This window comes from Podarcis raffonei, chromosome 13 (assembly GCF_027172205.1).
Source record: "Podarcis raffonei isolate rPodRaf1 chromosome 13, rPodRaf1.pri, whole genome shotgun sequence".
Classification (NCBI taxonomy): domain Eukaryota; kingdom Metazoa; phylum Chordata; class Lepidosauria; order Squamata; family Lacertidae; genus Podarcis; species Podarcis raffonei.
The window spans coordinates 45,678,921-45,691,595 of NC_070614.1; the positions used below are offsets into that span (position 1 = coordinate 45,678,921).

At 46.3% G+C, this 12,675-nt stretch overlaps 2 protein-coding genes across 2 annotated transcripts; both read left to right on the forward strand.

The window, feature by feature from the left end:
* Positions 1 to 4,633: 4,633 nt before the first annotated feature.
* LOC128399839 (olfactory receptor 958-like) lies at positions 4,634 to 5,545 on the forward strand. Its single transcript, XM_053361643.1, has one exon. It carries the CDS (start codon positions 4,634 to 4,636, stop codon positions 5,543 to 5,545), a length of 912 nt encoding a protein of 303 aa, XP_053217618.1.
* Positions 5,546 to 11,344: 5,799 nt separating this feature from the next.
* Positions 11,345 to 12,268, forward strand: LOC128399838 (olfactory receptor 10G6-like). The gene has a single exon (XM_053361642.1). It carries the CDS (start codon positions 11,345 to 11,347, stop codon positions 12,266 to 12,268), a length of 924 nt encoding a protein of 307 aa, XP_053217617.1.
* Positions 12,269 to 12,675: the final 407 nt, after the last annotated feature.

Below are 12,675 nucleotides of genomic sequence, written 5' to 3' on the forward strand. Positions count from 1 at the left end.
GCAAGCCCAAGAGGCTCAGTGGTTTAGACCACAGCGTCACCTGTGTCCACTCCAAAGGTAACCAATGAGGGGCACACCAGATGCTGTTGGACTGCAGCTCCCATCTGGTCTGGCATACTTTTCTCACAGTGGCCAACTAGATGTCTATGGGAAGCCTGCAAGGAGGGCAGGAGTTTGGCAATGCTCTCCACAATTCTGATTCCAAGCAACAGGTTTTCAGAGCCATACTGCCTGTGACATTGGAGGGGGAACATAGCCATCATGGTCTTTGTGCATCCTTCACAACCTTTAGAGGTCACATGTAACTCCTTTGCTTTCCTATCAAGTCACTAATCCTTAAACCTGGAGATGATCATTTCCTTGGAGAGTGCTAAGGGTGCCACAGAGATCTTCTAAAGGCCCCAGGCTTTCTTTGACAGCCCACCTCTAAGAGACGACTGCCTCCCCATCCATTTTACAGGCAGCTAATTAACTGTTCAAAACAACTGATGCAACCCTGCTGGTGATTTCACTGAGTGCTGCCATGAGACAGGGAGACTGGAAGACATTCTCCAGAGTCTCAAATCCCTACAGAAGAACACAGAAGATGTAAAGATGCCTCCAGAAGACTGGGGCTGTTCAGAACCTGCAACGCAGGAGATCTGCATTTTTACAGAACTGATGTAAGAGCAAAGTAGATTTCCTTGTGAAAGAAAGAAGGGAAGGCGCCCGCTCTGATCAATCAGTAGAAGTTTTATTTCAAGGAAACAGCTGCTGCTGGTGGGCTGAGATGATAAGATTCAGCATCAGAGAGAAGAACTAAGTAATGCAGTAACTCCCTGTCTTCGAAGCATGCAGGGTAAGAGAATATTTCTTTTCTCCGGCTCCTTTTCTTTGTTGTTCGAATGCTTTTTAAACATCTACTTTTCCTTATTCAAAAGGTCCCATTTTGCTGCCAATTCACCAAATGTATTTGCCCTGTTCTTCGGTACAAACTGGAGGCAAAGGTCAATGATCCTACTCTTCCGCTTGCAATCTAGGAGGGATGACACAAAAGGGAAAAGTTATAGATAGGTAGCCGTGTTGGTCTGCCATAGTCAAAACTAAAAATTTTTCCCTTCCATTAGCACCTTAAAGACCAACTAAGTTAGTTCTTGGTATGAGTTTTCGTGTGCATGCACACTTCTTCAGATACACTGAAACAGAAGTTGCCAGATCCTTCTATATAGTGAGAAGGTGGGGAGGGGTATTACTCAGAAGGGTGGTGGGAATGGGTGATTGGCAGATAGCTGTGATGAGCCTGTTGACGACTCTAAACGACTGCAATAGGTCTTACAGGAAAAAGCAAGGGGTGAGAAGGTGAAACATGGCTTTGTCATGTATAATGAGATAAGAATCCAATGTCTTTGTTCAGACCAGGTCTCTCCATGGTTTTACGTTTGGTAATGAGTTGCAATTCAGCAGCTTCTCTTTCCAGTCTATTTCTGAAATTCCTTTGTAGTAAAACAGCTACTTTGAGATCTTGTATAGAATGTCCTGGGAGATTGAAGTGTTCTCCTACTGGTTTCTCTGTCTTGTGATTCTTGATGTCCGATTTATGTCCGTTTATTCTTTGGCGTAAGGTTTGGCCTGTTTGTCCAATATAGAGAGCTGAAGGACACTGTTGGCATTTGATGGCATATACAATGTTAGACGATGAGCAATTAAATAGTCCCGAGATGGTATGTGTGATGTTGTTGGGGCCAGTAATGGTGTTGTCCGGGTGTATGTGGCAGCAAAGGACAACAACCATTACACCCGGACAACACCATTACTGGCCCCAACAACATCACACATACCATCTCGGGACTATTTAATTGCTCATCGTCTAACATTGTATATGCCATTGAATGCCAACAGTGTCCTTCAGCTCTCTATATTGGACAAACAGGCCAAACCTTATGCCAACAGTGTCCTTCAGCTCTCTATATTGGACAAACAGGCCAAACCTTACGCCAAAGAATAAACGGACATAAATCGGACATCAAGAATCACAAGACAGAGAAACCAGTAGGAGAACACTTCAATCTCCCAGGACATTCTATACAAGATCTCAAAGTAGCTGTTTTACTACAAAGGAATTTCAGAAATAGACTGGAAAGAGAAGCTGCTGAATTGCAACTCATTACCAAACTTAAAACCATGGAGAGACCTGGTCTGAACAAAGACATTGGATTCTTAACTCATTATACATGACAAAGCCATGTTTCACCTTCTCACCCCTTGCTTTTTCCTGTAAGACCTATTGCAGTCGTTAAGAGTCGTCAACAGGCTCATCACAGCTATCTGCCAATCACCCATTCCCACCACCCTTCTGAGTAATACCCCTCCCCACCTTCTCACTATATAGAAGGATCTGGCAACTTCTGTTTCAGTGTATCTGAAGAAGTGTGCATGCACACGAAAGCTCATACCAAGAACTAACTTAGTTGGTCTTTAAGGTGCTACTGGAAGGAAAATTTTTTTTTTGTTTTGACAAAGGGGAAAAGGGATAGGAAGGGAGGAGGGAAAGCAAACAAACTCAGGTGCTAGTTCAGGGTGCGGTCCTCCAGATGTTCTCTTCATCCGTGACCATTGGCCATGCTGTCAGGGGCTAATGGGAGTTGGAGCTTAATAAAAAGACCTGGTAGCACACATGTTTCTCACCACTGAGGGCTCATCTGGACCTCCTTTTGTGCCATGTTTCTAGGAATAGGTTTATACATCAATGAGCCATAAAGCTGGGATAGCTCAGCTGGTAGACTTTTAATCTCAAGGTTGTGAGATTTCACCTTGGGTGAAAAATTCCTGCATTGCAGGGCGTTGGCAGGCACGTCCAACAGGTAGATCGTGATCTACTGGTAGATCACCGTATGTCTGTGATAGATCACTGGTAGATCACTGACTCCCCCCAAAGAAGCTCAACAACCTTGGCTCCCCTAAAAAATGCTCAACAACCTGAACCCCCCAAAACAGGGTTTTCCTTCCTAAAAAAAGAAGCTCAACAACTTTGACCTGAACCCCCCAAAATGGGGTTGATCACTGTCAGTTTTTAACTCTCTGAGAAGATCGCAGTCTCTTGGGAATTGGCCATCCCTAGATTAGATCATCCACACGGTCCCTTCCAACTCCATGATTCTATGATATCTGAGCACCTTTCTTTGTCCTGCTGCTTTCCGGATGAAAAAAACTGCTCTTTACTGCTGAATTGGAGCAAACAGCAATATGTGGAAAATCCAAATTGTCATTTGTTCTGATTCAGCATTTGGAACAGGTTTGTGCAGGGAATGCACTGGGACACGACGCTTAAACACATGCCTAGAAAGCGCAGGGCAAGTGTGGATGAGCCCAGAATTAGTTCTTAATTAAATAGCCTTCTTCCCTTCTCTCCTTCTGCTGAAACTGCTTCCAGGTGACAATTGATGGAGAGAGCAGCCTGCCAGAGCTGGCTTCTCAGCAGAATTTCCCTCACTCTACCTGTGCTGCAGCCTGATTCAGGATAATTGCCTTGACTGCATTATTATTCTTATATAACTTCTGCATTTGCAAAATCCATCTAAAATGTTCACCCTGTCCTTTGGTGAAATGCTTGCAGAATTACCCCAGGCTCTTAGCTGCTGGAGGCACCTAATTTAGCCTTGATCACCCACTCCAGCTGCTACAACCTGCCCTTCTGATGAGGTGGGCAGCTTCCCATTTTAGAGATGGAGGAACTGAGGCCAAAGGGTGCACAGTGAATTCATGGCACAGATTTCCGCAGGACTAATTCTGGAATGATTCCCATGGAGTGTGCTGCAGGTAAAAAGCTTGCTAGCAAAATGGGTGCTTTGCCTGAAGATTATCAGGAAAAGATCTGTGAACGAGATTCCGCAGAAACATGCACAGTCCACACATTTATGCACATTGCTGGACACCCCAGCACTTTACAGCCTGATCCTAAAAAATGCTTACCTAGCTGCAAATCCTATTGGCTTACTCAGAAGTAAGTTCTAAGAGGATGTAGCCTGACACTATGCAAGCCTACTCAGAAATAAGAGTTCAAAGGGATCTGCAGTCCAATTGATGCTCCAATCTGTTTTGCAGCCTCTCCTCTCCCTTCCACTGCTCACTTGCTTCCAGCGCCCAACCTCTGGTGCTTTCCTTCCCTCAGCTGCTATTCATTCCAGGCTCTGCCTTACAGCGTGTCCCTCCTATTTCAGATAGCCAGTCAGCACAGGAGGAAGAAGATGAGCTAGGACTCTTATCTGCAACTCCTCCAATAATATCTAGAGCTGACTCTAAGTGTATATGCTTGACAAATGCTGCAAATGGTTCAATCCTCCAGGTAGGGTTGGGGAAGACTTCTGTTTGAAACATTGGAGAATTGCTTCCAGCTCCTGTAGAAGGGGAACCTTCCAGATGTTGACTACAAGTCCCATCATCCTTGTCCATCAGCCATGCAGGCTGGGTCTAATGAGAGTTGAGATTTCATCAACATCTGGAGGGCCACAGATTCCTCACAACAGATGTAGATCCTTTGCAACTCAGTATCCTAAATAGAATTGCTGCATTTTTGAAGAACTGACCAAGACTGTATGTTTTTTCTCTCCCCCCCACACCAAAAAAATATCCCTTTAGCAACATGGTTGGATCTGAAATGCGAAACCACACCGTAATCTTGGAATTCATTCTCCTTGGCATCCCCCACACCGAAGGCATACACAACATCCTCTTTGCCGTCTTTCTATCTTTCTACCTCATCACTTTGCTTGGCAACCTCCTCATCCTCTCTGCCATCATCACTGATGCTCGCCTCCACACTCCCATGTACTGGTTCCTCTGCAATCTCTCTGTGGTAGACCTGGGCTTCTCCTCCATCAGCACTCCCAAGTTCCTGGCCAATATCTCGGCAGGGAGCAGAACCATCTCCTTAGGCGGATGCATGTGCCAGGTCTTCTTCTACCACTTCCTGGGAAGCACCGAGTGCCTCCTCTACACCGTCATGGCCTATGATCGCTATGCTGCCATCTGCCACCCACTGAGGTACACGGTCATCATGAACCGGAAAGTATGTGCCCTTCTGGCAGCTGGCACATGGTTCACTAGTTCGTTCCATGCCACCATTTTGACCAGCTTGACCTTCACATTGCCTTACTGCAGAACCAACGAGGTGGACTACTTCTTGTGCGACATCTTCCCAGTGGTCAAGCTAGCCTGCGCTGACACCTACATCATCGAGACGGTGAGCTTCACCAACATCGGCGTGGTGCCCATGGCCTGCTTCTGCCTCATCCTCACATCCTACGTCAGAATTGCCATCTCGGTCCTGAAGATGCGCTCGGCGGAAAGCCGGCGCAAGGCAGCTTCCACCTGCGCGTCCCATTTGACCGTTGTTTGCTTCTTCTTTGGGCCTTGTGCTCTCCTCTACACCCAGCCGTCCCTGAGCGATGTGCTAGCTACACCCATCCAGATTTTCTGCAATGTGGTCACCCCGATGTTGAACCCCATCATCTACACTCTGCGGAACAAGGAGGTTCAGGCAGCTTTCAAGAGGATGAAAGGTGCTTAGATCATTTTCAGTGAAGAGGAGGAAACCAATTGGAAACAGAACATCAGACTAAGCTTCTCACCTCTGGATGGCACAATATGATAAGTCCACTCCACTTCCTAGTGGGGAGGAGTTGCGGTGGACCGCGTGGCCACCCACTCTCCCCCGGGGCGGGGGACGAAGTCCCGCATTGCCCTGGGGATCCCGGCTGCGTCACCACTCAGCCAGCCAATCTGCTGGCTGGTGGGGGCATGGCCAGGACCATTTAAATGGAGGGCTTCCTCTTGGCTCACTCCTTCAATCTCCCGCCCTTCGTCCCTTTTCACAGGTTTTCATTGGCCTTGCTATGGACCTTGGTTGGTCACCGTTGAGGGACCTAGTAGGAATTTTTCCACGGCAAAATTGGCACGGGCCATTTGGTTTTCACCTACCTCGTAGCAATCGTCACAACTTTGTAAGGTTTGTGGTTAGGCATTGTTTGATCTTTTGATGGGGGAGGGGAGGTGTGGCCATCATTCTGTGAAAGGAATCTGGGGGTGTGGATCTTGTCCGAAGCCCGGGGTGGAGCTAGGGCCATGACACAACCCCATTGGGAACACCTGGGGGAGCTCGAATTGGTTTGCATTGTCAGGGCTCCCCCTTCTGGTGGTTTACCCTTACCGGACTCCCTGCACAGCAGGCAGGAGTCAGATATAGTCAGGTCCATTCAATACCTAAGCCAATTACTGCTCACATTCTGTAATCAGTAAAGTTGTGGCCTAAATTTGCCCAATTACATTAACCTAATATCTGTGTCCTGGTGTGTTTTATCCCTCAATGAGGGGTGGTTGCGGGGTCTAGACACGCAACATGAGGGCACATTGCTCTTCCAGAGATTGGGATCCTCAGGCCTGGGAGCAAAATACAGCCCTCCAGACCTCACGATGTGACCTTCAAGGCTCCTCTCAGGCCATGTCCCTTCCCAGGCCACATCCCCTCTCTCAGGAAGTGTTTTTGATTGTTTGGAATGCGTCTGAGATAAGGCCCAGTGAAGCAAGATTATTTAGCAAGGAGGAGAGGAATAAAAACAATTATTATTATTCATCATCTATTATAGCAGGTGAATCTCAAGGGGTGTCCAGAGCCCTGTCTGGTCCTGTTGTGTTGGGTGACTTTCAGTTCGTAAGGCTCAAGCATGTCGACAAACTGCTTGGATCGGTCAGGGCAATCACTTGTGCTCTAGACCCTTGATCTTCTTGGCTGATTAAAAGTCCAGTGGTACCTCGGGTTACAGATGCTTCGGGTTACAGACGCTTCAGGTTACAGACTCCGCTAACCCAGAAATAGTACCTTGGGTTAAGAACTTTGCTTCAGGATGAGAACTGAAATCGCGCGGCAGCAGTGGGAGGCCCCATTAGCTAAAGTGGTACCTCAGGTTAAGAACGGACCTCCAGAACGAACTAAGTTCTTAACCTGAGGTACCACTGTAGCAGGAAATGGGGCAGCTGTCTGGGCTAGGGAAGTGATCGATGCCTTCTTGCAAGAGGGCAGTGGTGGAGTGTGTCTTCTTGGCATCCAGGGCTGGCAGGTGGGTGCGGATGCACGAGCCCAACCCTTGCCACCAACGTGACGCCACCCCCAATCTGCTTTGCGAGGCTGGGATGATATGGCTAGGGGAGGGTGGCATGAGAAAGAAGCAACAGCCATGCACCCTTTGAACCCATCCTTGCCCTTGCTTTGTGGGGCTGGAAGGGAAGAGGGGGTGGTCCCTGCCTGCTTAAAGGAAGTAGTAGTAAACCCTGGACTCAGAAAATCTAAGTAACTACCGGCCAGTTGCTAATCTCCCCTTCTTGACAAGGCTCTTGAGCGGGTGGTTGTGGACCAGATCCAGGCGCTCTTGGAGGAAATGGATATTCTAGATCCATTTCAATCAGGGTTTAGGCCTGGTTTTGGCACACAACTGCTTTGGTCACCCTGTATGATGACCTCTGTCAGTAGAGAGACATCCAGCTCTACTTCTCAGTTACAACTGCAGGTGTAGCAGTGGATGTAGTGCTCCATTGACTTGCCTTGGTAATGGACTGGATGAGAGTCAATAAACTGAAGCTCAATCCAGATAAGAATGAGGCACTGTTACTGGCTGGTTCCCCAGAGTAGATGAATGGGAGGTTGCCTGCTCTTGGTTGGGTTACGCTCCCTCTGAAGAAGCGGGTATGTAGCTTGGAGTTACTTCTGGGTCATTTGTTGTTGCTTGAGGCTTGGGTGGCCCCAGTGGTGGGGAGTGCCTTCCATCAGCTTCGGCTGGCGGCCCAGCTACGCCCCTATCTGGGTAGGGATAGCCTGATATCTGTTGTCTATGCTCTGGTCATCTCTAGGTTAGATTATGGCAACATATTATATGTAGGGCTGCCTCTGAAGATGGTTCAGAAACTCCAGCTGGCGCAGAATTTGGCAGTGAAGTTGTTCACCAGGACAAGACGGTTTGAGCATATTAAGCTGATTCTGGCCTGATTGTACCAGCTGCCAGTGAGTTTCTGGGCCCAATTCAAAGTGCTGGTTTTGACCTCTAAAGCCTTAAATGGCACAGGACTGCAATACCTCAAAGACTGCCTCTCCCCATATGTACTGACTCAGACCCTGCAAGCACCACCCTGAGACCTTCGGGTATAGGGCGGTATATAAATTTAATAAATAATAATAAATAATAATCTTCTGAGGTCCTTCTTTGAGTGCCTCCTCCATGAGACGTCTGGAGGATGGGCCTTTTCGGTGGTGGCTCCCCATTTGTGGAATGCTCTCCCCAAGGAGGTTTGCCTGGCACCTCCATTACATATCTTTAGGCACCAGGTGAAAACATTTCCCTTCAGCCAGTTGTCTGGCTGATTAACATTCTATGGCTTTTTAAATGTGTCTGTAGGAGAGAGGGAGGGATAGGTTCCAGACAAAGTCCTTTCCCAGTCCTACCTGGAGATGCTAGAGATTGAACCTGGGACTTTTTGAACACAAAGCAGATACTGTACCATGGAGCTGTAACTCTTCACATCACTCATTGAATTGTAGTTGACTATGTGAAGCAGGGTGAGAAAATGGTGATGTGAGGTTAAGGTTTTTTTAAAAAAACATTTTTAAATGAAAGTCTTTCTCAGGAAGGAAAGAGATGTCACCACAGAGTCAGGGCAGGTAAGTATTCAGTGGTTGGAGTGCATGTTGGTACCAGTGACATGGGGAAATGTGGTCCTGAGGTCCTGGAAGCAGCAGCTGGTGCAGAACTCTGTGGCCAGGCTGTCGAGTGAAGCAACTGGATATGCATCTATTATACCTGTACTGAGAGAAGTGCATTGGCTGACAATCAGCTGCCAGGTCACCTTAGAGGTCGTCTTCTTCTTCTTCTTCTTCTTCTTCTTCTTCTTCTTCTTCTTCTTCTTCTTCCAGTGGTACCTCAGGTTACATTCGCTTCAGGTTACATACGCTTCAGGTTACAGACTCCACTAACCCAGAAATAGTGCTTCAGGTTAAGAACTTTGCTTCAGGATAAGAACAGAAATCGTGCTCTGCCGGCACGGCGGCAGCAGGAGGCCCCATTAGCTAAAGTGGTGCTTCAGGTTAAGAACAGTTTCAGGTTAAGAACGGACCTCCGGAACGAATTAAGTACTTAACCTGAGGTACCACTGTATTATTATTATTATTATTATTATTATTATTATTATTATTATTATTATTATTTGTTCGTGTAGAAGCTGCTGGATAAACAAAAACTGGCTCTTATATCAAAATAAAAAATTTCCAGTCCAAAAATATGCTTCAATCTTCCATTTCAATGTACATTAAACAGTGGCGTAGCATGGGGGGGGGCGAGGGGGAGTCACAAGTTGTCCTGGGTGCAATATTGTTCGGGGATACAAAACATCTGGTGCTGCCTCAGTACAGTTGCTTGCTTCTGTAGCTGGTTTCCATTGAAAACAGCTTCTCCATGTGAACCAGGAAGTGACCTCTGCAGACAATGAATGACTCTTTTTGTATCTCTGCAGCTGTGATCTCCCAGGTGATGCGGATGCCATTAGGCAGTTGAATGTGCATGCCTAATCCACCTGTTTACCTCCCTACCACTACCCCCTCTGCATGGCCCTGGGCACTGGCAACCCACGCTATGCCACTGCATTAAACAATTATTCTTAACAGAGACCAGGTAACCTGAAAGATCGCCTGCTCCTGTGTAAGGTTTCTTAGATCATACAATTGCTTTCAGGTAGGGACTTTGTTATGTAGAAACTTGGTTCGAGCTACAAATAATAAAAATCTATGTGCAAGAGACAAGAGCAGTGGAGATTGGTTCATTGGGGTGAATTGGGTATTCCCTGTGCCAGCTTCAGTCTGTTGTCGGTGATTCCGCACCTGCCTGCCTTCTTACTTCCAATCAATCAATCAATCAATCATCAATCAATCAATCAATCAATCAATCAGGGAGTGACTTTGCCTATCATTGTCTCTAGCTCCTCTTCCTATTGGTTTCCCAGGCTTCATCCCTACCAACCACGAAAGGGCAACAGGCCTGTTTGCTGTTATTAATTTCGGCAGCAATACTGTTCCCTGTGAAAACTAAAGGAAGCCATGAACATGTATGGGGGAAAGGAAGCACAGCTTGTATTTTGAAACAGTAAATTCAGCGTGGATGTAGGAAGCTGGTTCATCCAGCATAGTATTGCCAACAATACCCGGGACCTTTTGCACACAAATATTGTACTCTACCACTGAGTTATGGCCTTTCACTTTGCCATGATGATATTTTGAAAATCTGATGTAACTCCAAATGGAGTTATTATAAGCCCATGATACATAGTTATGATCAAAACACACAGAGTTCAGAAATGCCTTCAAATCCCCAAAGCCTGGAAATCAGAAACCTAGGGAGGAAAGAAATGCACGAGGGAGAGGATATAAAGAAGATCAGACACAAAGACAGTATTATAAAAAAGGGAAGAATTTATAGGAAAAATCCAGAGCTGTGGGAGAATGTTAGGAATGGATTTATGATGAGAAACTTAGGACCTCTAGAGGAGAGCACTCATTCTGCTGTGCTGGCCATTGAACACCAGCTGTTATTTCAGGGTTCAAACTTGGCTGAAGGACAGGAAAGGGATTGGCTGTCTCTCTAGATTGTTGAGTGAAGGCACGAAAAAGGCACAGAACCTTTTCTATTGGGCATCTCAATATGAATAAGCAGGTGGGATTCTGTGTCTTCAGGACCCAAGTCCACAACCTGTATTGCTTGGACCTCTCCTTCCTAAGAGTCTCCATTATGATAAGGACTGTTATCAGATTACAACCTTTTCCTCAGTTGCATGGAATATGTGGGAGAAAAGTGACCAACTACGAAATGTAGAGAAACCAGGATTCAAGTCTGGTTATATCATGTCCTCCAACCTAGAACTCTTTCCCCACAATTTATTTTGTGCATTTGTATGTCCGGAGGAAGGATAAGATTAGAGAAGGTATGGTGCTCATTATTTAAAAGCACTCTCTTTTTACATTTTCCTGGCTTATATGTGGAATGTATCTGAAAATAGCTTCTGGAAGAAAGTATTGATGAACCGTGATTGAAATGAACCCTGGGGATGAAGTTGCACAATTGTTGCACCAAGACTCTGAGATGACGCCTGAATCTTTAGAATTTAGGGTGGAAAATATGGATATTCCACATCTCACCACTTCCCTCCCCCCAGACAACAAATGACAAGAGCTTGGTGTGATATCCAAAATGTTACACAGAGCTTGCCAAAGCTTCATAATTTTTGTCACTCTCTTTTGTACATTGAAGTGATAAACCTTAAAGGCATTCAAAGAATGGAGTGCGAAAATCAAACAGCACTGATGTATTTTGTCCTCTTGGGGATTCCATACCCACCTGAGCTACATGCTGCTTTATTTTGCTTCTTTGTGTCCATCTACTTGCTGACCCTCCTTAGTAATCTCCTGGTCCTCTTGGCTGTGATATGCGAACCACAGCTGCACAAGCCCATGTACTGGTTCCTCTGCCACTTGTCCGTCTTGGACATTGCCACCTCGACCGTAGTGGTGCCCAAATTGATTGCTGGGTTTGTGGAGGGTGGTGGGACCATCTCCTTTGCTGGTTGTGTGAGCCAACTCTTCTTCTACCACTTTGTGGGGTGCACAGAATGCTTCCTCTACACCGTGATGGCTTATGACCGCTTCCTGGCCATCTGCCGGCCTCTCCATTATGGCACCCTCATGAACCGCAATGCCTGCCTCTGGCTTGCTATTGGCACATGGGCAGGTGGTTGTTTGCACTCAGCCATGGAGACAGCTCTCACCTTCCGCTTGCCCTATGGACCAGGGAATGAGGTGAGGTATATCTTCTGTGACATTCCAGCTGTGCTGAAACTTGCCTGTGCTGATACAACCCTCAATGAGATGGTGACCTTGATTGATGTCGGTCTTGTAGCCATGACTTGTGTTTTCCTTCTCCTCATTTCTTATATGTACATTGTTTTGGCAGTCCTAAGGATTCGCAGTGTCGAGGGGCGACGGCGTGCCTTCTCTACATGTACATCCCATATCATTATTGTAATGATCTGCTATATTCCTCTAACCTTTACTTATCTAAGACCAGGAGCACAAGATCCACTGGGAGGGGTGGTGGCTGTGTTTTACACCACAGTGACTCCCTTCCTGAACCCTGTCATATACACTCTGAGAAACAAGGAGATGAAAGCTGCTGTCTTGAGACTAGGAGGCAGGAAAGCATAGTTCCTCTCCCATGTGCATGCTCAGACAGATCTTTCTAAGGTCTGTTTCTGGTTGCATCTTACACTTTCAAGATATAGTCATGGCCACTAACTTGGATGGCCTTCAAAGGGTTTTAGAAAAATTATTGTGAGATAAAGTTACCAGTGGCTACTAGTATGTCTCTGAAATCATAAGTAGGGTGCTGTTTAGCTCCTGCCCTGCTAGCAGGCTTCCCATAGGCACCTGCTTGGTCAATGTGAGAACACAATGCTAGATTAGATGGACCTTTGGACAATGACCACAATGTTGATGAAGATTATTCTTATGATAACAATGATAATAATGATAATAATAGTATGACGTATTCTGAAAATGGCTTGGAGAAATGATTGAGTAGAAGACTGTAGTCCAGGGGTCAGCAAAATTTT

What these genes read in the sequence shown, in the direction of transcription:
- LOC128399839 (XM_053361643.1), top strand. Translation starts at nt 4,634, where the DNA reads ATGCGAAACCACACCGTAATCTTGGAATTCATTCTCCTTGGCATCCCC.
- LOC128399838 (XM_053361642.1), top strand. Translation starts at nt 11,345, where the DNA reads ATGGAGTGCGAAAATCAAACAGCACTGATGTATTTTGTCCTCTTGGGG.